This window comes from Miniopterus natalensis, chromosome 11, assembly GCF_054644295.1.
Source record: "Miniopterus natalensis isolate mMinNat1 chromosome 11, mMinNat1.hap1, whole genome shotgun sequence".
Lineage (NCBI taxonomy): Eukaryota > Metazoa > Chordata > Mammalia > Chiroptera > Miniopteridae > Miniopterus > Miniopterus natalensis.
The window spans coordinates 72,485,235-72,511,874 of record NC_142091.1 but is presented as its reverse complement, the minus strand read 5'-3'; the positions used below and the strand labels follow the sequence as shown (position 1 = coordinate 72,511,874).

General features: G+C 46.7%; 1 protein-coding gene across 2 annotated transcripts; it reads right to left on the bottom strand.

Moving 5' to 3' along the window:
* Positions 1-1,777: 1,777 nt before the first annotated feature.
* STIP1 (stress induced phosphoprotein 1) lies at positions 1,778-15,610 on the bottom strand. Of its 2 annotated transcripts, XM_087821949.1 has the most exons (15): positions 15,383-15,610; positions 12,588-12,591; positions 11,485-11,694; positions 10,258-10,399; positions 9,961-10,102; positions 8,706-8,874; positions 7,505-7,631; positions 7,309-7,411; positions 6,918-7,038; positions 6,030-6,126; positions 5,763-5,887; positions 3,385-3,421; positions 3,064-3,167; positions 2,679-2,851; positions 1,778-2,265 (listed from the first exon to the last, which is right to left on the bottom strand). In XM_087821949.1, exons 1-15 carry the CDS (start codon positions 15,508-15,510, stop codon positions 2,193-2,195), a joined length of 1,755 nt encoding a protein of 584 aa, XP_087678075.1. In that variant the 5' UTR covers positions 15,511-15,610; the 3' UTR covers positions 1,778-2,192. The 2 variants fall into 2 exon arrangements, with proteins under 2 accessions (XP_087678075.1, XP_016071855.1); XM_016216369.2 differs by lacking the exons at positions 12,588-12,591; positions 15,383-15,610 and adding an exon at positions 15,092-15,175.
* Positions 15,611-26,640: the final 11,030 nt, after the last annotated feature.

Sequence of the window (26,640 nt, the reverse complement as noted above, 5' to 3'; positions counted from 1 at the left end):
TGCTTCCTTCTCCTCCACTTTCTCTTTGGAGCTTCCTTCAAAGGGCAGCCCTTGAGTCTTAAGCAGGGCGGGCTCAGCTCCTCCCTAGGGCGGGCTGGTGGCTCTGGGTGCAGGAAGCAAACTGCCAGCCACCGCTGAGGGCCACAGGGTGGCCCCGCCTTGGTTCCCAGTGAACACAGGAAGCAAGGGAGGAGTAAGGCTGGTGGACTCAATACCACAAAAGGCTCCCCTCATTTGGAGGGTTGCTTGGTTCAAGAGAAGCCATCAATTTGTATTCATGGCTAGGTCCCCTGTAGGAAGCCATCTCCCATCTCCCATCTGCCATGAGGTGGGTGCCTTTGGGCCATAAAGATCCCAGGAGGCCAAGGAGAGCCATGGAATTGAACGGATCAGATCCAGGTTACTTAGGACTTAACAGGTCAAGTCAGCTCAAGACCCAATGTCCCTTATCACCACTAAGACACTTGAAGGCCAGAGGAAAAACAACTTCCTTGTCTTTCCTGTCCCCAATAAGGGCCTCCATTTCTAAACTTGTCCATCTTAGACCTGCCCTGGGAAACAGCTCAAAAAATTGGCTCATCTTTCACAACCTCCCTGCCCCAGGTGCTCCTTCCCACCCCCAGGATCCCGAAGCTCACTCCTGTCAAGCTCCTACTCAAATGTGACCTCAGAGGGTCCCTGGTAGCCCAGCCTACTCCCGCCCAGCCGTGCACTGGGATGTAAGCTTGGGGAGAGCTAGGCCTTGTGTCTACTCCTGGCTCCCTGCAGGAACTTGGCTTTTCCAATTTAGGGCTGGAGGGAACTGAGTCTGAAGAGACAGTGGCACCAAAGGTGCAGCAGAATCCCTGTGGATAGGCTTTCTGAACTGCTACCCAGGTGGCGGAGGGGCCTGCCGGGACTCCCGGGGGAAGCCAGTTTATGCAAAGTCTAGGCAGCAGGAAGTGCAGCCAGTTGCTGCCTCAGCAGCTTCCTAGCCCAGAAAGCTACTCTTGGAGCAAAAGAGGAAGTTTTACTCCTGCCCCAGAAGCAGTCCCAGTCCAACAGGGTTTCAGAAAGTTTGTTGTGATCATAGAAGAATGTATTAAAATCTACTACTTTAAACCCAGTTGAGAGCAGTGAGTTTTTTTTAAATGTCTTTGTATTGATTTCAGAGAGGGAGAGGGAGAGAGAGAAGCATCAGAATCATCAACCGGCTGCCTCCTGCTCGCCCCCTACTGGGGATCAAGCACAAAACCCAGGCATGCGCTGACTGGGAATCAAACTGACCTCTAGGTTCATTGGTCAATGCTCAACCATTAAGCTACACCAACCAGGAAAGCAGTGAGTTGTTTAAAAACTAATAGTAACATATAGTTGCTGATAGATTTGATCTCCCCAAAACAGGTCCAAAGCATCTCTTGCAATGGAAATAATTTTGGTTCTTGGGAATAGTATTCTCTGGGTTGAGCTGGCTTCTGGTTTTGACATTAGTGTGGAGAGCTGACAGCGTGGGAATCACCTGAATGTGCATGTGAACCTGGCCACTCTGAGCAGGGGAGCCACCTAATTCCCTTTCAGCTGTTCATTGAGCAACAGCACCACCTAGTGACCACCTTGGCAAAGGCATGGAACCAAGGGAAGGAAGCTCACACTAACTCACACATTAGGAAGAAAAAGAAAGGCCCTCGTCCTCAGTCCAGTCAATTCAGACATACCTCTCCCAATCCAGGTTGTGACCCCTGGAGGACAGCCACTTTAAAGTCTTTTGGCAGAAAAATTACTCAAGGACATCACAAGGTATAACCACACCTGACTGGCTTGTTTTATTGGAGAAGGGAACGTGGAGTTAACAATGTGAAGACAGCTGGGACCTGAGGTTGGGAAAAACACCCTCCCCTCCCCATACATGCCCACTGCCCCAAATAAAAAATAACCAACTATGGGAGAGCAGCTGAGACAGCGACTGGGGACAGGGGACAGAGACATGGAACTCGAGGGCAGCAGAAGAGACCATGCATGTGCTGGGAGGTCCCAGAGGCGGCGGCTATAGTAATGTGGGTACAAGTCTCTGTATCTTCCACACAGGTCTGTATAAATATATAGAGATAAGTTGTTTGCTTTCCCCCTTCTCCCCCTTCTGCTCCGTGCTGCTTGCTGAGGTCCCAGCTCCTCTTTCCACACGAGGACAAAGGGAAGAGATGATGAGCAAGTCATCACCGAATTGCAATCAGACCCACATCCATCAGCTTCTGGATCTTCTGCGCTATTACAGGATTCTTCAAGTGTCTAATGAAAAAGAGGCACAGCTTGAAATGAGACTTAACCTAAGAGAAGTCTTACTTGCTCTTGGAGCAAGCCCCACTGCAAACCCCCTAGAAGATCCCAACAGGAGGGGGTTAAGGCCAAATCCTGGCAGGAGAACTGCAGAGGCCTTGACTACTATGCAGTTAGAACCTGTGTTACAGGAACACAGCTTTAAGCGGAGACCATTCTCCCAGCAAAACTGCTCTTTCCAAAGAACTGCTTAAGCTTTCACGGCTAACAGATAAAGCCCTTCCAGTTCACCACCAACTGCCAACCTTTTAAGTTTCAAGTAAGAATCACACAATAAGAATCACCCAGGGTGATCACATACATCCCCAACTTCATGCCTTCTCACTGCTTTATTCTTCAAGGCCAGCTCCCCCAACTCTACTCACTCGCTGAGTGCCTGAGGGTCCTTCTGCATCTGTTCCAGGATGAGCCGCATGGCCGGGTCACTCATGATCTGCTGCACCTCAGGGTCAGCCATGGCCCGTCGCTTCACATCTTCAGGGCTGTCATGTCGGTTGTACTGGGCCATCATACAGCGTTGGTAACCATCTGCTGCCTCCTGCATTCCAGCAAACAACAGGGGGAGGGCGTTAGCACAGCCTGCCTCACCTCACTGCTTCAGCAGGTCCAAGATAACAGAGGCAATTGAGAAGGGCCAAGACGCACACATAGACACAGGTGAGAGGGAAGGATCAGTCAATGACCACTGAAAAGACCTCAAGGTGAAGTGGAGGCAGGGGAGAGCTCACTGGAAGCCAGAAACAGCCCTACCTTGCAGTTGGAGTCCAGCTCTAGTGCCTTCTGGTAGACATCCATAGCTTTTGTGTAGTCCTTCATTGCTTCTAGGGCAGCTGCTTTCCGTGTATAACCCTTGACTGCAGACAGAAATGGGAAAAGTGAGGCCTTATCCAAAATGCAGCTTCCAGGGCTGCTGCTTCCACCTCTTCACGAGCACCAACGTCCTTCACACCTGTGATGCTAGCTGCTAAATATTATAGCTGTGAGAACACAGGCAGGCAAAGAGCATGCTCTCTCCTCTCAATCGTTTTGACCAGAATCAAGGGATGGGGAGAGGAACATAAAGGCACTTACTGAAGGTTGGCTCTAGCTGGATACATTCCTCACAGTCCTAGGAAGAAGAGGCAAAAAGGAATTAGGCTCATGCCTTTCCATGAGCTACTTTAAGGCAGACTGCTCCCTTGGAATGACGACCTGAACCGCCACCCAGAGCCATTAGAAGGGTTCTTCTTTTGCCTCCAGTGCTCCTTCCTGTCAATCCCAGCACGTGGGTGATTTAACAGCAGGCACAGCAAAAGGAGGGTAGAAGAGTGAGTTAAGCAACACCACAAGGGACAACAAATCCAGATTAGGGACCATTCCACCCAAGTGGCCGGAACTTTTCAAAAGGCTGATGTCATGATTAACAAAATAATAATAATAATGATTTTAAAAGCCCTGGCCCGTGTTGCTCAGTGTTTAGAGTATTAGCCTGAGCACTGTAGGGTCTCGAGTTCAATTCTGTCAAGGGCACGTACCTGAGTTGCAGGTTTGGTCCCCAACCCTGGTGGGGATGAATGTGGGAGGGAACCAGTTGATGTGTCTCTCTCACATCAATGTTTGTTTATCTGTTTATCTATCATCTATCTATCATCTACCCCTCTCTCTCCCCACCCCCCTGCACTCTCTCTAAAAATCAATGGAAAAAAATACTCTCTGGTTAGGATTAACAAAACTAAACAAAATATACACACATGACAAGTAAAGAAATCTGAATATAGACATATAGTAAATGGCATTATGGTCTTAGTTTTGCTATTATCAGGTGCTAATAATATTTTGACTGGACAGGGGAAGTCATTTCAGGAGAAGCAGGCTCAAGAATTTGGAGGTCAAGTGCCAAAATGTATATAATTTCTTTTCACAAATGGTTCAGCAAAAATGCATCTTTATTGTTGAATATAGCTGAAGAATACAAAGCTACAGTGTATTTTTGTTTGAAATACCTTCAAAATATAAAATTATGTAAAAAAGAATGTGTTACACAGTGTAGTTTACAGAGCTAGGTCTAATTTCTAGTCTTCCACCAAGAATCTCTAAGACAAGAAGTAAATCCATTCAATGTTTCCCTCCTTTGCATAAGTGGGAGAGTACTGCTCCACCCCACAGGTGATGGATGTTACTCTTTGCCCTGCAAACCAACTTGTTTGACATTGTAGTCTTTAGGCCACAGACCTAGATCACAATGGCAGCAAAAACAAAACCATCATGGACTCAGGTGTTTCTAGATAGATCACATTTTTTCACCTTCCCACAAAAATGTTCCTGGTTTATCTCCTAGAGAAGTTATAAAATAGCCAAAAGGCACAGAGCAGCTTGTGCTCAAGAGAGCAATGGGGAAGAACTCCTCCACAGTGTCGAACATATTCAAACAATCATTCTTAATGTGACAGAACAACAGACCTGTCTAGCTGAGCTAAACATCAAAAAGTGAAGAAGAATGGTAATGCTGCTGTGGAAAATATGACAGTTCTAAAAAAACAACAACAAACAAACCCCCTAACATAGAACTACCCTATGATCCAGCACTTCCATTGTTAAATAAGAAAAAACTGAAACTAGGAGCTTGAACAGATACACTCATATTCATAGAAGCATTACTTACAATAGCCAAAAGTGGAAACATATATCAATGGATAAATGGATACACAAAACTTGGTACATACCTACAACTAAAGTGTTCAGCCTTAAAAAGGAAAGAAATGCTGACACATTCTATAACATAAACCTTGAGGACATTATACTCAGTGAAATAAACCAGACACAAAAGAACAAATATTGTTTGGTTCCAGTTTTTTGAGGTACCTTGATCAAATTCAGAGACAGAAAGTAGAACAGTGGTTGCCAGGGGCTCAGGGAGGGGCAAGGGAGAAAATGCAGTTTCAGTTTGGGAGGGTGAAAAAGGTCTGGTGATGGGTGGTCGCAATGGTTCCACAACGGTATGAATCTACTTGATGCCACTGAATTGCACACTTAACATGTTAAAAAGGTAAAATGAAACAAATACAAATGTGGGGAAGGATTATGGGGTGAAAAAAAAAAGATCTGAGTCATCAGGGAAGGTGGTAAAGGATCCACTTTCCCAAATACTCCCAATCGCTAACAGCATCATGGGCTGGGACCGGGTGAAGGCAGGTCCTGTACAGGGATGGGCAAAAGCAGGCTTACAGTTCGTGTGGAAAATAATACAATGCTTAATAACACAAGAATAAGCTGTGTTTCGCATACTCCCAACCGTAAACCTACTTCTGCGCATCTTTGTATTTCACAAACCTCACACATGTACAACCACCAACATGAATCTTAAAACAAGGACAGCAAGCTGATACTGATGAAAACGTGAAAAGAAAACACACATATTCCTTATGTACAGGTCACAATAACAGCTGCTCCACATTCCCATACCCTCTTACCTTCAGCGCCAGCTGAAACTCCAAGAGTTTGGTGTAGCAGGCAGCTCGATTGCTGTACAATTTGGCATCTCTTGGGTTCCGTTTGATAGCTTCTGTATAATGCTTCATAGCTTGGGGATAGTCCCCTGGATAAGATGATGAGAAACTTTTTAAAAAATGCATAAAGCCACCTTCTCCCACTAGGGCATATTTACCCTGTAGTCACCAAGGCCCAGAAAGCACGTCCACACCACTCTCATCCAAGTGTCACCATTGGGCTGCAGATACCTTTCTGGAAACATTCATTGCCTTTGTTCTTCTCCTCCAAAGCCAGGTCAGGGTTTATGTAGGCCAGCCGCTCTTGCTCCTTCAAGATTTTCTCTGCCTAAGGAAAAAAAATTCTTGGAACAGTCATTTAAACGCTCAGAATACATAAATATTGAGCTTAAAAAGCCAGATTAGAAATTTAATTTTCAAAGAATACTGCTGGCAAGACTTAATTTTAAGAATTTTATATGCCTCATTCTCAAGGTTCACTGTGAAACAGAATGGTTTTAACACTTGGTACAAATATATGCTCCATAGGAAATTGGTGCATGTGTTAATAGCACAAGTAATTTTCTGACCAATATTTTTGTGACTACAATCATCCCTCCTACATAATTTATGACAACTGGCATAATACACAACACTCTGGGTACATAAGAAAACTCTTAAGTTATAAGAGCCATTAACACTGTTAGCACACTGACCCTCAATATTAATGTGTTTTTTTTTAAAAAAAGTTTTTATTGATTTCAGAAAGAGGAAGGGAGAGGGAGAGCGAGACAGAAACATCAATGATGAGAGTCACTGATTGGATGCCTCATGCACGCCCCCCTTCTGGGGATCAAGCCCAAAACCTGGGCATGTGCCCTGACCAGGAATCGAACCATGTTCTCCTGGTTCCTAGATAGACGCTCAACCACTGAACCATGCTGGCTGGGCAATATTAACACATGTAAGGTTGAAATCTTGGATAATAAAAAAGATGGCCAAAAAACTGGGTTATTCCCTACATGTCATCATTAAGTGATGGGGCAGCAGCACGTAACATGACCAAAGACACTACTTATGACAGTAATAGAACAATAAATTAAGAGATAACAAAATACCCCTCATTCTGTTCCTACTCACCTGTTGGCATTTCTTGAGCACATCTGGTGTTCGGTGCTCCGCCAGAGACTTGTTGTAGAAATGGATGGCATCCTTGTATTTTTCTTCTTTAAAGTAGGAATTACCAATTCGTGCGTAAGCTCTGACAAAGACAAGAGGAAAAAGAAGTTGCTAAGAGGAGAGCAGACACAAGGCCAGTCCCTGCAGAGAAAACTAGAAACAAGGCCCACACCACTGCTCGGGCACTGTGCCCCCCCCACACCTTTTGTCTTGACTCCCTAAGCCTCCTTTCCAGCCTTTTGTTTTTTGTTTTCTTTACTTATTTTTCTATGGCTAAATTTCACCATGCAGAGAAATTTAAATCTTGGACATTAAAACCGCCACTCAAGGTACTCCAGAAGGTCGAGCATACCTGGCAATCTGTCGATAGTCTTCCCGGTTTTCTCGCCCCACTTCAATGGCCTTCTCACAAAGCTCCCGGCATTTACTGTAGTCAGCCTTTTCAAAGTACACAGCTGCCAGGCAGGATGGTTAAGAAGGAAGAGTCAGCCCTTGCCTCTCCCCAAGGACCACCTAGCAACTCACTTGCCCCTTGTCCTGGGCCTCACCTGCTTGATTGGTCATGTAAGTCATGTTGGTGGGGTCCAGGTCCTTGGCTTTGTCATAGTGCTTCAAGGCTGTGTCAAAGTCTTTCTTCTTGTAGGCATCATTCCCCAACTCTTTTTCTTTCAGTGCCTAGATGAGGTTTGAAAGAAATCAGTGCTGAGCAAATCTATCCGAGACAGCAGAGAGAGCAACAGCCTGTGATCTGTCACAGGTACTGAATAGCACCTGCAACTACCGTGTCTGTGGAAGCAGGTTTTTCACACTCAAGGCCTCTTCATCAACAGCTATAGGTTTTAAACAGTGAAGTAGGTTTTAAACAGCTATAGGTTTTAAACAGCTATTAGAATGAAAAGCTAGAGTTTCATCTCTGCTTCCTCTAAAAGTCCCTCTTCCGCCTACTCTCCTGGATCTTTGTCAGAAAACAGAGGGCTTCTTCAGAGGAGAAGAAATCCCTTCAACTTGAATCAGCTTCAAAGAGGACAGCACAGTTCTGCATCAGGTTTGACTGTGAGAGGCTGCACTTAGTCCAGTTCCTGTTGTGTGGCTGTCTCCGGGTCTCAGTTGTCAGGGAACAGCAGCAGAGGGGGTGGTGAGGATGAGAAAGGGTTGTACTGGTGGCACGAGTCTTCAGCACAGCTTACTGCCACCCACACTGTACGGCCTTTTTCCAGCTTTGAGACACCCCAAACAACCAACACTTGCCCAATGAAAGATGCTAAATCTGGCAACAATCTGCTATTCTCATTTACAAGAAGGGAAATAAAATCATTTGGGTACTTGCCTCCTGCTCTGGAAGGCAGTGTAGCTAAGTAGACAACTTTTAATTACATACCCTGTCCAACCAGAACAAAGCAGCAGAAGCCTAAGGACTGATACAGACAACATTCTTCTGGATCATGGCAAAGACAAGGATCACTCACAACTTTACTGGCTTGCTCTGGCCAACAGCCACATTGGCAGAACCACAGTGGCTGTGGGACTATGAAAGGGTAGCTCCTACTGCCACAAGTCTTTGAGATACAGAATTTCTATGAAATTGCTTGTACCTCTTAAGATATTGACCATTTTAAATAATAAGCTTAGCACACACTAAGCACTCAAAAATATACAGCCATCCAAGGTCTATAGATGTCCCCACCCGACACACCTATGTTGACTGAGTTGTTTACAATTGTATGAGAGAGTAAGGAGAGAAAGAGAGACCTGCTTCTTATTCTCTGGAAGATCTTCTTCCATTGGCTCTGGCTTGGTCTCCTTTTTGGGAGGAGGTGGTGGTGGAGGTGTTGCAACTTCCTCCTCATCATCCATATTGCCCAGATCAAACCCAAGGAGGACACTGAGAGTAGTCATGATCCGGGGATCTTGCAGTTTCCTAGTACAAAAGAACAGTAACAATTACTCTTCCCTGCAACTGATTTTTAAACTCCCATTGACTGCTAAAGCTCAGACTACTATATATAAAAGCTTCTCACCATCAAAAGATTGCTAATTTTGCACTTAAATCATGAGTTACAACTGGGGAATAGTCAACCCTTCAAAAATCCATTTAAAATGAGGTAACAGAGGTAGATTTATTTCTTGAGCCAGCAGACAAAAAGATGAGTTATATGTATACTTCAACTGACCTCAGGAGCCAGAGATTTTCAGAGACACAGATATCAGTACAAGATTTAGAGATACCTCTTTACACGTGATATTCGTATTAATTTTTTAAAAAGATTTTTTTAAAAATATATCTTTATTGGTTTCAGAGAGAGGAAGGGAAAGGGAGAGAGAGAGAGAAACATCAATGATGAGAGAGTCATTGGTTGAGCCTGCAACTCGGGCATGTGCCCTGATCGGGAATCGAACTCTGATTGCCTGGATCCTAAGTCGACGGTCAACCGCTAAGCCACACCTCGCCAGGCTTTAAAAAGATTTTTAAACTGATTTTAGACAGAGGGAGAGCGAAACATCCATGTGAGACTGAGAAATCAATCAGCTGCCTCCTACATGCCTCCTACCGGGCATCAAGCTAGCAACCCAGGCATGTGCCCTGACTGGGAATCGAACCAGCAACCTTTTGGTGCATGGGACGATGCCCAACCAACTAAGCTACACTGGCCAGGGCATGAAGTTCTTTTTACTCTTGAGTTTCCACTCCAATATGCCATTAGAGACAGCAGGGACTTTGTGTATGGAAAGGATACAGTTGGTGCCAGATCAGAATTGTAGGAGAGCAATGAAGAGGCATGTAAGGGTTAGAATGAACATTCCAGATTACTGTGTTTTATGCTCCACAACCCTTTCTAGAAATACAAACAAATGACAAACGAACACACTCCTATTGCTCTTTGAAGAAAAAGCAAAGGTAGAAACCATGCAGGTGGATTGAGGGAACCCCCTGCCACCGGATCCCAGGAAGAAAACATGATGTTCGTATGCATTTCTAGAGATAAACCATGCTGCTTGAACTTACGTGCCAAGGTCGGACGGCTTATTTCGTAGTTGCTCTATCAGTACCCGGTAGGTAGGATCATTGAGCAGTGCCCTTGTCCTGGGATCACTCTCCAACTTCTGGTACAGATTGGGCATGTTGAAAGGGTTCATGAATTTCCTCTCTGTTCCAAACAAAGGAAAGTAAATCGGTTTACTCAAGTTACTATGCCCCTATAGTTTATTGACATTTTGGGGGGGGGGGGGGAGCCTCAAAATTAACCCCATTTTAAAGATAACGATTAAAAAAAGGGAAAATGAGAATGTACACGATGCTCACCTGCCAACCGGGCCTCCATATTCTGTAAGCCCTCTTTGAGCTGAGGGTTATTTGCTTCATGTTTTAAACCCTCCTCATAGGTTTGCTTGGCTTCTTCAAATCGGTTTAAGAACTCAAGAGCTGCTGCTTTTCTCGAATAGCCCTTAAATCAGCAAAGATAGACAGAAAATTCAGTCATGGACCACATAACATTATGGTTAAAGACGAACTGCATTTGTGACAGTGGTCTCAGATTATAATAAAGCTAAAAATTTCCTATCACCTAGTGACACTGTAGCCATCCTAATGTGGTAGGGCAATGCTATGCTATTTCTTAAATAAACTTAGTGTAGCCTAAGTGTACAGTGTTTATAAAGTCTACAGTATCGGACAGTAAGGTCCTAGGCCTTCACAACTACTCGACCTCACTCACTGACTCACCCAGAGCAATTTCCAGTCCTACAGGCTCCGTTCCTAGTAAGTGCCCTATATAGGTGTACCATTTTTTATCTTTTATACCATATTTTGCTGTACTGTTCCTTTGTTTACACAAATACTTACCATTGTGTTACCGTTGCCTGTAGTATTCAGTACAGCAACATGCTGTACAGGTCTATAGCCTAGGAACAATAGGCTAGACTATATAGCCTTATTTGTGCAGTAGGTTACACTATCTAGATTTGTGTGCATGCACTATGATGCTTGCACAATGATGAAATCATTTAATGACTTAGTTCTCAGAACGTATCCCTGTTGTTAAGTGACGCATGACTATAAAGGGTACCTAGAGGTAAATCCAGAAGGTGAACTCAAAAGGATCTATGAATCTATTTTACATTTTACGGAACAAATGGGCATTTATGTGAAGTCAAAAACAAACAAAAAAACCCCAAAGCAAAAAAATGAGGAAGAAAAGCAGGATATAAAGCCAAGATGGACACTTCAAGAATCTAGCCAACTACCAAAGAGGCACACCCTCCCCATCCCAATTCATCTTATGATCAAGTTTCTTAGGCAGAATTTGCTTTCTCAGTTCAAGAAAATAAGACAAAATGTTTTAACAATCGATGGTACCACAGATTTGATGAAAATATGCTATTTCTCCGAGGAATATACTTAAATGGGTAATAAACTACTAGTCTATTCAGCTAGGCAACAAGCCAGGTCAGGAGGGCCTGATACTTAAGAACTGCACACCAAAAGGCATTTCTGGGAAGCATGAAGAGGCCCAACTCACCCACAGCTTACCTTGCCCCAGTCAGGCTTTAAATCAACAGTTTTGCAACCATCCTCATAGGCCTTCTGGTAGTCTCCTTTCTTGGCGTAGGCCGCTGACCGATTGCTGTAGAGCACATGGTTGTGGGGATCTAACTTAATTGCTTCAGAGTAGCACTGTAATGCATCGTTGATGTTGCCGGCACTCAGGGCCTTATTGCCCTTCTCTTTTAGCTCATTTACCTGAGTAGAAAAGGAGCCACAATATGCTTTAGTCCCAACTTTTAGGTGATGCTCATTCTTTGCTGCAGTTACCAATAGGTTACTTTACAGATCAGAAGAGAGAAACCATAGATTAATTCATTTATACTTCCCACACATTTGGGAATAAATGGTTACCATAGATTAATTCATTTATACTTCCCTGCGAAGAAAAATAAAATAACCAGGCGAAATAAGCCTGACACATTGCTGTCCACTGGCTCCCACGTGGATTAGTAAGAACTCCAGCCACTCTTCTAAGTCTCTACTTTGAGCTGATGAAGCCACTCTAGGGCATACTCATGAGTTCCTGTATATTTCCAGAGTCCAAACAATAAACTGAGCACAGGCCTGGTCACTCCTCATAGAAAAAGGCCATTACGAAGGAAGCGGAACAAGTGTGCACTAAAGGCTTTAGGATGGCTTCTTCAGGAGCATCAAGATGCTCTTCCATGATCAGAGAAATATGTACATATTTCCATTTATAGGTATGGTAATATACTACATGGAAGATTAACGCCCTGTTCTTTAATGGGTAAAGGAAAGCCAGCCCCCTCCCAAAATCAGGCTTTGCCATGCTTAGATACTAATCTCTTATAACTGGGTGGAGGATGATAAAAACACTACCAGAGGTTCACTCCCCTGTCCTCTCAAAACACTCAGAAGGGAAGAAACAGGAATGCATTAAAACATTCAAGTAGGTGAAGTCTGGGCCTTGGCTTTCAGAGCAGGGGCATAATTGAAGCGGTTTCTCTTAACCAAGGTGGCCCTACAAGAAACAGAGGACAGCACCTTAAATGCAAACACATCCACTGAGATCAAGCTAGGTCAATGTCATTCAAGTTACTATATCATTCTTTCTTTTTATCTATCACCCACCTATGATGCAAGAAAGAATTCTGTTAAGAGAAATGATTTTGGAACTCAGGCACACCAGCCTGGAGCCTCCATCAGAGAGAACTTAGAGAGAACCTCAAAGTGAAAAAAGGTAGGAGACTGCCAAACTTAAGCTAAAGGATAAAAATCTTAGAACCCAGGATGGAGACCAAAAGTTAAAAAAAAAAACTCAACTAGTAACAAGAGGCAGCTAGGAACAGCTTGATGAAGTTACTGCCTATTCTATACACCATCATTTTCCAAATGAAGTACTCGGTCAGGAAATAAAGTTTGTAGGTCATGAGCAGCACTTTGAAAGATCAAGTGGAGCCTGGCTGTGTGGATCACTGGTTGAGCGCCAACCCATGAACCAAGAGGTCACCAGTTCAATTTCCCATCAGGGCACACACCCGAGTTTTGGGTTTGATCCCCAGTAGAGGGCATGCAGGAGGCAGCCCAATGATGATGTTTCGCTATCATTGATGTTTCTATCTCTATCCCTTTCCCTTCCTCTCTCTAAAAATCAATAAAAACATATTTGAAAGATCAAGTGGAATAGAAAGTACTAGCGTGTAGTCCACATAACAGTAAGTACTGTTTTGTTAAATGTGTTATACAGTTGTATGTAAGTATTGGGTCAAATGTAAAAAGTGTTATCACTGGCATTTATTTGAAAGGTATCACACTTATTTTTTTAAAAATACAATTTTAGACACTCAAATTTCTCTAAAATTGGTATGTGAATCTCAAAGTTGAAAATGAAAACAAAAAGTAGAGAAGTCACATATTTATTTTTAAGAATGGGTTTAAGATAGTAGGCCCTGACAACCCCTGGAATTAAAATGCTAGGTGGTCAAGCCTTGGTTGGGTAGCTCAGGTGGCTAGATCATCGACCCCACATGCCAAGGTTTTGGGTTTGATCCCACGTCAGGGCACATACAAGATTCAACCAATACGTGCATAAATAAGTAGAACAATAAATGGATGTCTCTCTCTCTCTCAAATCAATAAAAAAAGAACACATTAAAAAAAAGCCAGGTCATTTGTACAACCGTCAGGGTAAATTTGTAGTCCTGCATTTAGTCAGACATTCATTTACATTCTACTTGTACATACACTTCTCTAATGGGTACTGTGATTTTATTTTAAAAAATAAAATAAATTTTTTTTTACTTTGGTAAACCAGGGAAAATAAAACCTCTTTTAAAAATTTAACAGATTGATATGTTTCTGATTCCAGAAATCTCTTTCTTGTCTACACCACAGCCTGCTTATTACCAGATAAAATTTAATTACCGCAAGGGTGAAAAAAGTTAAACTTGTCCATTCCACTCCAATTTTCTGTTTTAATTTAGTAAAGAGACTCCAGATTTGACTAAAGAAACAATGGCTATCCTACAGCAAAAGGTTAGGCTCTGCAGATCACACCAAAAATATGAGCCTCTCTCTTTTTAAAAAAAATTCCAGATCAATCATTACAGCTCAATGACAGATTCCAACTGAAAATAACCTCTGTAGGCCTTTCACAACCTTCAAGCCACTGGGATATAATTAAGACACTAAAGCAACCAGCAGCAGCTTCAAACTCGCTTCCCCCCCAAATGCTGAGCAGAGGCAAACAACTGACTTCGTGCTGCTCATCTAGAGTCTAAATTTTCTACAGCGACGGCCTCTTCCTAGTGTAATTAGAAACCGACCTTTCAGAAGAGTCTGTCCTCGGTTACTCTAGAATCACACATACAAGGAAGAAAAAGACAAGGAAGGGGAGGGCCGCACATGTATTTGTGAAACACTGGTGGAGACGGCGTTCGTTCCAGGGACTTTTGCTGCACCCTCCCCTTTCCTGCATCAGGCAAAGAAGTCGGCCTGCTGCTCGTCATACCTTCACTCAACACTTCCATCCCGGTTTTCAAATACAGAAAAACAGTTTGTTTTCCCCAGATGGCCAGTAAGTCCCTCAGCTACTTCCAGCGTATGCCCGTCCCCGCTGCGTGCATTCCTCCAAGTTAACTGTGGCCAAGTCTGGGTGGCTTCTTCGGCGGCATTCTCTCATATATCTCCCAGAAGCCGAATTCCCTGATGTAGACCCGATCCCTCGCGCCTCTTCCGCGTCCCCTCGACCACCTCCATCCATCTCTCCCAGAGCCGCTGGCTCTATGCCCCCTCCCCCCGCTTAGCCCGGAGCCACCTCCGGGAGGCCTTCAGGGCCCGGCCACGGCCCCTCCCGGGCCAGACTCACGCCGAACTCTCGTCTACCCTCGGCTCTCCTCGCCGAATCGAGAGGCGACCAGCACCGAGTGGACCCGGCGCTCCCGGAGGCCGGGCCTCGCTCCACCACCGCTCACTGCCTGCGGCCGCGGCCCTCACGCCCTCGCCTTCCTCCGTGCTCGGGTGGCCCCAGCCCTCAGCCCCGATCGGGTGCCTGCCTGGCCCCTCACGCCGCGCCCGGGTCTCGGCCGTCCCGAAGCGGTCCCTGGGCCTCAGCCTGCCCCTCCACCTTCACCTGCTCCATAGCCCGGTCCGGAACCCGGTTGAATCGATTCCGTCGGCTCCGCGTTCCCAACCGCACGCGCCGCCTTCTGGAACCTACTAGAAGCTGCCGGGACCCCCGGATCCCGCCCCTTCCTCGCCTGCTCAATGGTCACGCTCCTCTAGGGGCTTTCTGTGCTTCTCTATAATTGGCTTCAGGTCTAGCCCATCATCGTCGCTTCTCTTTCATTGGACAGCCGGGAGCAATCCCTTCGGCCCTGCCTCCAGGACGCCTCAGGATTGGGTGCTCCCAGATAGACCCCACCTTAGGATGTACGATTGGAGGGCGGGACGGAGAGCAGCGACAGGGATTGGCCATTTGCTCCGCCAATCGTGGCCGCGCTGGCCGCGCCCATTGGTCTTGTTCTTTCTGGAAATTTCCACTTTTCCCATTGGGCTGGCGGACTTCCTGATAGAAACGCCTTCAGAAGAAAAAACATTCAATTGGGCGGGGAGTTGCCAGCACTCTGCGCCGATAGGTCCTTGGTGCTGCCCTTCTGTGGGCAGTGTGGGGTTTGTGGGAGTCCGTAGCTACTGTCGCCTCTGCCCCTGTGGCTCCGCCTGGGCCCGGGCCGCGTCCCGCCTCCCTCTGCTGCGGTCGGACCCCGAAGACTCGCTCCTCCCCAGCGACAGAGACTCGATGTCGCGCCTTGTGTCGGGCTGCCGAGGGCGGGGGGACGGGCGGCCTCGAGAGCGCCCTGCGCTTCCCCGATCCCAGCTGTTCGGTTCTGAATGTCCAGAAACACAGCGTGGCGGGAAAGGCGCCGGGGCTGGGGTAACAGCCCCGACCTCACTGCGGCGGGGCCGGTGGCCCGCTGCGTCCCCTCAGTGGAGACGCACACCCTCTCTGAACCTCTGGCGTAAAGAGTTGGAAATCTAGGGCCACGAGAGGGTTCCTATGCAGTATTGAGCACTTAAAGAAAGGGTGCTACCTCCATTATTGGTACGTAAAAGGGTGAAAGAAAGACCTCAATGTGGTGCTGGACCCTCTCCTGGCGGGGGGCGGCCTGGGAGCTCCTTAAATCACAGCCCAAACGCTTAAAGCGTGACAGACGGACCTGCGGAATTAAAGTGCTGATTCTTCCACCTGGACCGGTGTATAGTTCAGGGAACAAAGGAGCCACATGCCGGGCCTGGAGAGGGCTTGGATAAGGGTCTCGGGTCCTGCTCTATTGCCGTTCTTCTCCTCCTTGGCTAATGCCATCCCTTCCCAGGGTTTAAGTGTCTTCTATGCCAATAGCTTGTCTCCACAGCCTCCTCTTAACACCCCAGCTGTCTTGACATTGTGGCCAAAGTCACTGCAGATTCACATGACTGCTGCCTCCCTGGCTTAAAACTTGGAGGCTTCGGATTGGGGCTCAGGGCCTGTCTGATTTGGCAGGCCTAGGTTCCCACCCCTTTTTTCCCCGTCCACCATCTTCGGCATAGAACTCCAGGCACACTGACCTCTCCTTCCTTGAACTAGGTGGGCTCCTTCACTCTGGGCCCGCCTACAAGCTGCTCCCTCTGTTGGGATACCCCTTCCACCAGCTCTGCCAGGTTGACCTCTCATCTGGCAGGCTGAGATGAGCTGTCAAGGTTCCTTGGCAACCGGCCCCCAACAACCACACGATTTTCTGTCCACCTGTTACTTGCTTTCACAGCACTGTGTGTGCTGTACATGTGCCCAACCACAAACCAGTGACTGGCATCAGGACCACAGTTTGTGAGGAGGTCCAGGAGGGCCTTAGGTCTGTTTCCCTTTATCCTGTGTTCCAGGTGCATGGCAGTGTCTGGCACATCGGCATTCATTAATCCATCAAATATCGAATGTCCTGTTACGTGTCAGGTGTAATTATGGGAACTGGGGGAAATGCAGCAAGCAAAACTCACAAAAATCAGTTTTTTTGGTGCTCATGTTAGTGAAGAAGACAAACTTAAAAATTTATATAGCATATCTGCGCAAGTGTAGTAAAGAAACATACATCAGGGCTAGGGGGCAAGGAGCACTGGGTGAGGGGCCAGGGCATACTTCAGTGAGAAGCTAATATTTGAGAAAAGACGTAGGGGAGTGAGATTTATGAAAAGTCTGGGGAAGAACCTTGCAGTCAGAGGGAACAGCGATGCAAAGGTCCTGGGGTAGGAGCTGCCTTGAGGTGGCCAGAATGGAGGGAGGCAGGGAGGAAGTAGGAGCCAGATGGAGAAGAATTGGGCCAGATCTTGCAGGTGGGAGGACATTGTATTCACTTTGGAATATGATGGTAGATTTTGAGCAGAATAGTGACATGATCCAACTTCATTCAATGAGATCCCCCTCGCTGCTGTGTAGATGAAGAGGGCAAGGGGGAAAGCTGGGAGAGCTGTGGTGGTGGCTATGCCAGGGTGGGAGCAAAGGAGGGGTGAGAAGAGTTGTATTCAGATGCAGTTTGGAGGAGCCAACAGGATGTGCTGATGCACTGGACACAGCGTGAGGAATGAGGAGACAAGGCTTACTCTGAGGCTTTTGGCCTCTCTCATTCATCTGCTAAATTTGTCAACAAGACCCTTCCTTGCTTCTTGGCACTTTCTCCAGACTGCCACACTCTTGCCAATCCCACTGCTGTGCCTTAGACCAGCCCTTCCTCTGTCTCTGGTGCCTTTTGAAGCCTTTGTCATCTCCCCCACGACCTATCTCCAGGCTTCTCTTTGTTCCTCTCTGTGTGACCTGGCGTTATCACCTCCCACACATCTTTTTTTATAGTCCTGCTGCATGTGGTGCACTGCTCTGGGGGAGGGCCTCCACAGTAAACAAGGCAGCCCACAGATGCAACTTCTGCTTGCATGGCTCTTGTCTTCTAGTGGGTGAGACAGATGATACTTAAACTCATCAGCTGTGTGACTTCAAGCAACCTACTTAACCTCTCTGTGCTATAGTTTCTTCCATTTTAAAATAGGGATGGCCCGGCTGGTGTGGCTCAGCAGTTGAGCATCCACCTAGGATCCAGGAAATGGAGGTTCAGTTCCTGGTCAGGGCACATGCCCAGGTTTCAGGCTCCATCCCCAGTAGGGGGCGTGCAGGAGGCAGCCGATCAATGACTCATCATTGATGTTTCTGTCTCTCTCCCTCTCCCTTCCTCTCTCTGAAATCAGTAAAGATATATTTAAAATAAAATAATAAAATAAAATAAAATGGGGATGAAAACATTTCAAAGTCAAAGTAGTTGTGAGGATTAAATGATCCAATCGATGTTTGTAATGAACTTGGAACAGGGCCTGACAACAGAGTAAGCACTATATACATTTTTAAAATTAAAATAAACGCACAAATGAAGATAATTCTAGAGTTATGAAGAAAGCAAAAGGTAAGGGATAGAGAGTAACCAGGGAGGCAGGAAAGGAAGGACCTCCTAAAGGTGAGCAGTTAGTGAAGGCCCCTTAGACCTAGGGTGAGGAGAAGCCAGCCCTGCTTCCAGGCCCTCAGGAAGGGTCACAGAGGGCGCATAGGCTGAAACAAGTTTGAGATTTTTCCAAGGAACCCAAAGCTGGCTTTTAAAAAAATCCTCACCAGAGGATATTTTTTCCCTTGCTTTTCAGAGGGAGGGGAGGGGAGGGGAGGGAGGGAGGGAGGGAGGGAGGGAGGGAGGGAGGGAGGGAGGGAGGGAGGGAGGGAGGGGAGGGAGGGAAAGAGCGAGAGAAACATCGACGTAAGAGAGACGCATGGATTGGTTGCCTCCTGCACGCAACCCAACCGGGGCCGGGGATCAAGCCTGCAACCAAGGATCGTGCCCTTGGCTGGAATCGAACCCGGGACCCTTCGGTCCATGGGCCAATGCTCTAACTGAGCCAAACCGGCTAGGGATAAAGCTGGCTTTTCTAGGCTCTGTGACCTTGCCTGTAAAGGGGTAATGAAGTGCCAGTGACTTCCCAGCGTTACTATGAGGATTAAACAAAATAACCCACACTCGAGTCTTGTCAGACTTGAAACTATAAAAGAAAAGAAATACATACAAATGAAAAAAATGAGGTCTGGGGCTTCAGAAGGAATGCAGACGGGAGACCCTAAAGCTCAAGCTTAATCAGTGTGCTGGTAAAGCCACTTCTGAACATTCAGGAATGTTTGCTCTCAGAATTTCCACCAACTTGGGCTTCTCCAGAGGGCTGGGTAAACTGAGTCCCCGGAGTGGGCAGGGAGGTAGTGATGCAGGCCGGCCAGGGTCCCCTTCCCGGGTCCGGGTCCCCGGAGCACAAGCAGAAGCTCCACCACAGAAAGTGTCCTGGGCGTCTCAAGTGATTCGGGCTGCTACCCCAGTGCCGCTGCTCTCAGGCGGGGAGCAAGGTTCCAGGGCTGTATTTGGTGCCTGCTTGGGCACTCTGGGCGAATGACAGGCTGAAGGGGTCAGTGGGTGCGACCAAATTCTCGCAGAGCAAACTTCCAGTTTTAAAGTTCTCCCAGTATCAGAAATAATAAAACATCTGGACATCAGGAAGCTTAGCATGGGAGCAAGGAGTGGGGGTTAGGGAAGGCTCGCAGCTCTGAATTCTGGGGTCTGTGGCACATGGAACTTCTATTTTTATAAGAACTTCCACTGTTGGAGTGGGAATTTGAGACAACCTGAGTTTCCTCTCCAAGTGAGTGGAAAGTTCCCTTCCGGATTCTGAGAAGTGGCTAAAGGATATTTTTATTTCCCACTTAACTGAATGGTTCTAACTTCCAGCTTTCCCGCTAAGATAGAATCGGAGTCCTAATTAGCAGGGAAAGCGTGGTGGCAAATAAAGTGCCATCGAGTTCTGTTCAATTCAGTGAACTACGGGGAGCCAGGCACTGTGCCAGAGACTTCAAGGAATAAAACAGTGATAATTATTATCCAATAATTACTCAGAGAGCCTGGAACCCAGCCTGGGGCCTCACCATCCACACTGCCTCCCGGAGTGACCTCAGCCAGTTTCGGGCTATAAATACCATCTCGGATGACTTCCACACTTCCATCTTCTGCTCAGATCTAGCTCCCAGGTTCCAGACTCATCTACCCAGATGCCTCCTTGATGTCTCACTTGGAAGGCTCATGGACTTCCCAATGTGTTCAAATTGGAGCTCCTGACATTCTCCCCCTAAGTTGTCCCTCCCTTGGCTTCCCTCCCATCAATGGCCTTGCCATTCCCGGACTGGTTCAGGCAGGAAACTTTGGAGGTGTCCTTGACTCCTTTCACCACCACATTCAGCTCATCAGCAAATACTATCAGCCAGATACAGACCCCTCCGTGACTCCCCAGCCATCTCCTAGCTCTGACTGGGAAAGGGAGGGAAAGGGAAAGGGAAAGGGAAAGGGAAAGGGAAAGGGAAAGGGAAAGGGAAAGGGAAAGGGAAAGGGAAAGGGAAAGGGAAAGGGAAAGGGAAAGGGAAAGGGAAAGGGAAAGGGAAAGGGAAAGGGAAAGGGAAAGGGAAAGGGGAAAGAAGTGTTGTCTCCCTGAGTTGGTGGGTGGTCAGAGTCAGAGGGGATCCCCAGTCTGGGGTCCCAGGCCATACCCTGAGAGATTCGAGCTGGGGTGGAGGATGAGAGGAGAGCTGCTGTACTCAGGTGACCACCCAGTGAGGACACTGATGACAACCATGATAGACAGTGGATCAGCACGCTTGCCAAGGTTAAGGGCATCACACACTCTTGCCCCAATTCAGGACCACCTGGCTAGAGAAGGGGCTGGGCTCTAGTCATAGCTGGGATAAATTATCCTGACAGCTGGGTAGGATGGGGGCTTGGAGTCAGAATGAGTTCATCCCAAGGCGGTGGTTCTCAACCGGGGATGACTTTGCCCACAGGGGACATTTTGCAATGTCCAGAGACATTTTTGGTTGTTGTAACTTGGAGGGTGGGCGTGCTATGAAGGCCAGGGATGCTGCTAAACATCCTATATTGCACAGGACAGCTCCTCACAAGTATTTGGCCCCAATTGAGGTTGGGAAACCCTGATCTAAGGAAATGTTAAACATATTTCTTGCACACTGAGCTTGGCTGAGGCTTGAGAGTGGAACCTGCTACATGACAAGCAGGTTTAAATTGACCACAGTGCATAATATGACGCCCAGTACCAAGAGAAGGCTGTCAGGGGCAGTGCAGGAGAGGAAAGATGGTGCAAATTTGGTGACTCCCCACCCACTGAAAGGTGGAGAAGTCTGTCCCCTCCCCCTGAATTTGGTGAGCTCTGGAACTACTTTGACCAATAAAATACAGTGGAAGTGTTACTGTGCCAGTTTTCAAGCCTTACAAAACTGATTACACCTCCTATTTTTAAGACAGCCACTCTTGGAGCCCTGTGCTACCATGTAAGAAGTCTGACTGTCCTGAGGTAGCCATGGTGCAAGGAAGCCCAAGTAGCCACATGGAGAGCCCAGCTGTTTAGCATCCCAGCCCAGGCGTGTGAGCGAAACTGTCTGCGACCCTCCAGCCCCGCCTCATCACCACTGAGTGGTCCTCGCTGAGGCCATGTGGAGCAGAAGGATCTAGCTGCTCCTTGCTGAGCTCTGACCAAATTCCTGACCCACAAAATCATGAGATATAATTAAATGTTTTCAGCCACTTAAGCCTCAAGGCTGCTTAAGGTAGTTTGTTACACAGGGACTGATAAGCAAAACAGTTGTCCCCAGGCCCCTCCAGCCAGGGCTTTTCCTGTGCTTTCCTATTTTCTGCTGATGGTAAAAATCCTGGTGAGAGTCCTGCTCATTCCATCTGCTCCTCTCCAGATCTGCCCTGATTGCTTGTCCAAGTGCCACTGTCTCCAATGCTAATGGTTTCTTAGATGTCAAGAGGCGCCCTTTAGAAATCAGCTCGACCATGACCTTGATCAGCACCCTCCTGAGATCCCCCGTTGAATGAAGCCTCTGTCCCAGGGGGCACGAGGTCCTGCCTCCCTCTCTGCTTCTTTCCCTTCCTTCTGCCTCCACGTGCATCAGCCACTCGGTCCTTTACTGCTCTCCAAACTCATCCTCTGGGCAGTTCTCAGCGCCACCTGAAACAACTTGTACTTGTTCACTTGTTGACTGTGTGTCTCCCTGGTGAGACTCTGTTTCCACCAGGACAGGGCCTACAATTTGTTCACTGCCATGTGCAGTCAGGGCCTGAGGCACGGTCCGTGCTTATAAGTGTTCGGTGAATGAGCAAACAGAACTGATCACCTCTCTACACTCTGCCAGGGAGCCCCTCTGGCCTTTTCCCTCTAGACTCCCTTACCCCCACTTCTGCGGACCCTTCTCTGGGTCAAATGGTTGGATTCCCTTAGATCCAAATGTCCCAGTCCCACTATCTCCTTTCCAGCATCTGTTTCTTGAGAAAAACCAAGCGGTGGAGAGTGAGAGTGTTGGGCAAACAGACCCTGCCCACCCATATCCTGAGGGTGGGAATGTACACTTAGCAACATCTATGTAAAATACGAAAAGCAATTCTGCTCTTAGGAGTTTATCCTACAGGTGAGCCCACCCTGGAGGCACAAGGACAGCAAAAGGAGCAGCAACCAACCACCTGTGCATCCAGAGAGGAAACCAGAAACAATGCTGCCTCCATAGGGTGGGCTATTAGAGAGCAATCAAAGGAGCTCTCGGGTAGATACTGACATGGAAACATGCCCACGGCATACAGTGGGATGAAGAAAGTTAGTAGTGGAACAGTGTGTATGGCTGAATCCTATTTTTGTAAAAAAAAAAAAAAAAGTATATATCTTCATATGGTTACATATGCATGGGAGAAGTTAGAGGGGTGCCGCTGATGGCTGAAGTTGTTACCTCTGTGCTTGGGAATGGGGAAGGACGATGTATTACTTTGCTAGGGCTGCTATAACTAAATACCACAGACTGGGCAGCTTAAACAGAAATTGATTCTCTCACAATTCTGGAAGCTCAAGGTCAGGGTGTTGGCACATCCGGTTTCTTCCAAGGCCTCTCTCCTTGGCATTCAGATGGCTGCTTTCTTGCCCTGTCCTCACATGGTCTTCCTGTGTGTGCACACCCATCCCTGGTGTCTCTGTGTCCGGCTTTCTTCTTCTTGTAAGGACACCAATCAGATTGGGTTAGGGCCACCCTAAGGGCTTCATTTTAACTTCATAACCTCTTTTTTTTTTTTAAAAAAAAAATACATCTTTATTGATTTCAGAGAAAGGAAGGCAGAGGGAGAGTGACAGAAACATCAATGATGAGAGAGTCGTCATTTATCGGCTGACTCCTGCACACCCCTCAGAGGGGATCAAGCCCGCAACCTGGGCATGTGCCCTGACTGGGAATCAAACCGTGATCTCCTGGATCCTAGGTCGATGCTCAACCACTGAGCCACGCCCGGCCCGGCTCTTTAAAGGCCCTATCTCCAGCCTGGCCGGGCGTGGCTCAGTGGTTGAGCATTGACCTAGGATCCAGGCGATCAGGGTTCGATTCCCGGTCAGGGCACATGCCCAGGTTGTGGGTTCAATCAATGAATCATCATTGATGTTTCTATCTCCCTTTCCTTTCCTCTCTCTGGAATCAATAAAGATATATTTAAAAAAATAAAAAATAAAATAATAAAATAAAGGCCCTATCTCCAAATACAGTCCCATTCTCAGGTACCAAGGGTTGCGACTTCAACATATGAATGTGTGTGGGGGTACAAATCAGCTTTTAACAGGGGCTTTCACTTTTTATTATGTTGTTCCAATAGACATTACTATTTGAGGTTTTTATATATTTTAAGCCAAATGTCGCCTGACGATTTACCTCCTTCCCAGGCCTTTTCTGAAGTCGCAGGGGGCAGCTAATGCCCTCCCCCAGCCTGCTCCAGGGCCCTCTGAGGCCCTCCCTGGGAAAGGCAGTGTAGCCCTCTCTCCAGACCATTGACCTGGTTACTTTAAGCAAGGAATCAGTTTGGCTGGGGGGGGGGGGCATGATATATAGCTACATGCCCTGGACATTTAATATCTCGTAATCCATCCTTCCCTTTCACACCTCTCAAGATAATGACTATATAACATCGGCCAATGAAATAGATAGTAAAATGAAACACTGGCAGGTGGTAAAGTAAAATATAAAGAGAGCATTACAACCTGCAAAATTGGAACCACACAGCCAAGATGTTAGGGGGACCTGGGAGGTGCAGAGGCTCATCTACCTAAATGAGGCAGGAAGAAGGAAGATGGCAGGGGCAGAGCTGACTTGAAAGACTCTCAGGAAACAGTGATGTACTGGGCTTTAAAATTAAGGGGAAAGGAGTGGGCTTGTGTGTGTGTGGGGGGGAGGTCCCTTTAGACCAGGCAGAATTCTCCTGGGCCCTGCTCTCATCTTAAGTCTCAGACCGGTAGCAGGAAACTCACTGCACTGTGGTCCTGAATCTCGCCGCACCTCCGGCCTCGCTGAGAGGTGAATCTGCTCCTCTGAGTGGCTTTGCAACCCTGGAAGGTAGGGAAACCAGCAAAGCCAACCCAGACTCTTGGTACCAGTTTAGGAATAAGATTTGTGATTGTCATGCTCATATCTGAGTGTTTATTTAAGGTTTCAAAACACTGGAGTCAATCTGCCCTATTTGGTTTGATTTTAGTTAGAGGAGTATGAGTGGTAGGCTACCTGCAACGACGGCTGTAATAATTCCTGGTGCTCACCTTAGCAATGGGACTTGGCTATCCTCCCGTTAAGAGGTGGAGTCTAGATCTCCATTCCCTCGAATATGGGCTGGCCTTGAAATCTGCACTGACCGATGGGATGTGATGGAGGTAATATTGTGTGACTTTAGAGTCAGGCCTCAAGGGGAATTGCAGCCTCTGCTGTCACCCCCTTGGAGCAGGGCCTGGAGACCATGATGCCATGAAGATGCCCAGTCTAGAACACCAGAGGATGAAAGGCCACATAGGGCAGACCCGAGGGGCCTTGCTGACAGCCAGCGTCAGCTGCCAATCCTGTGAGTGAGGCCATCCTGGGCCCCTGGCCCAGCTGGGTTGTCAGATGACTGCAGTCACAGGAGTGACATAGGCAAGACCAGCAATGAACCTTCCAGCTTATCCCAGCCCAAAGTGCTGACTCAGCATCCTGGCCGTTACTTTAAGTTAGTTTTCAGAGGCTTATTACACAGCAATAGGTAACTTAGACAATTCAAAAGGACCTAAGTTCATAAACAGCATTTGAGTATTTAAGAGAACTGATTTACCATATTTATAACTTTAATTTATTGAGGTATAAGAATTGCTTAACTGATTAGAAAAAAAATATGCTTGACTTGGGAGAGGACCCTTAGCCCCCCACTCCCTCTCTATTTGTAAAGAAAAAGAGAAAAAAGAAAAATACATGTTTGTTAGATGTGTCTCTTCTGCTGAGAGTGTGAGGTGTTTCAGAGAAATAGCTATTTCAACTCTGTAAAATGTAGTTTAAATCTATTATGGAATTTAATTACCTAAGTTTGTAATTGGCATTCATTTTTAGAATTTAATCTGTTCAACCTGTGAGTTAATTAAATATTTATCAAAGAATAAGTGAAAGCAGTTCTTATTTTTATACAAAATTTAGTAGATTTATAAATAAAAAACTAGATTTTCAAATTATACTTGGATGTTTAAGAAAAACTAATTCTTTCCTCAATTTATAAGTTTAATAAACAGTATTAATTTAAATAAAAGCAGCAGTAGGTAGCTTTTCTCTGCACAAAAGCCCCTCCCTCTTCAACATTAAAAATCCTCAACTGACAATGCCTAGCGCAACATTCCTACAGGAAGAGTTGGCATTCCACAGACTTCCACCCCTGTGTTTCTGTAGGTCCCTTGGCTTAGAATAATGCCCCCCCAACCTTTGGTACCCAGCAAAATTTTACCTTGTCCGCAAGGTCCTGCTGAAACTCTATGAGGTCCTGCCTGTCTCAGTGCGAATCATGCTTCTGTGGCCAGGCCTCTCTTAACTGAAATCACAGACCAAGCCCTGATCCATATTTTTTCTTTGAATTTTTAAAATTGATTTTAGAGAGAGAGGAGGAAGGGAGAGAGAGAAAAACATTGATTTGTTGTTCCACTTATTCATGCATTTATTGATTGGTACTTGTATGTGCCCTGACAGGAGATCAAACCTGCAACCTTGGCATGTTGAGATGACACTCTAACCAACTGAGCTACCTAGCCAGGGCTTCAGGCCTCTCTTAAACCAGATGATGGAGGGCTGTGAGTTATGACCTTCTCTATCCTGGCTGCCATGTGAGAACAAAGCTGAGTCCCAGCAAAAACAAAGGGACTGGTACAGATGCCCAGCGTGTCCCAGCACATCAATGGCTTGCCTCTTGATTGGGCTCTGAGACTCTAAGGCTGGCCCCTGCCTCTTGCTGTGTTTTCCCCAGACCTTGCTAGGAAGGGTGTATTAGACAGAATAGTGGTGCCCCAAGATGCCCTCATCCTAATTTCTGGAGCCTGTGAATATGTTACATTACAAGGCAAAGAGGAATTAATGTTGCACATGGAATTCATAAGACTTTCAATAGGAAGATTGTCATGGATTATCCTGGTGGGTCCCATGTAATCACAAGGGTCCTTGAAAATGAAATAGGTAAGCAGAGGGAGAGGCCACCAAGGGTGAATGGTCAG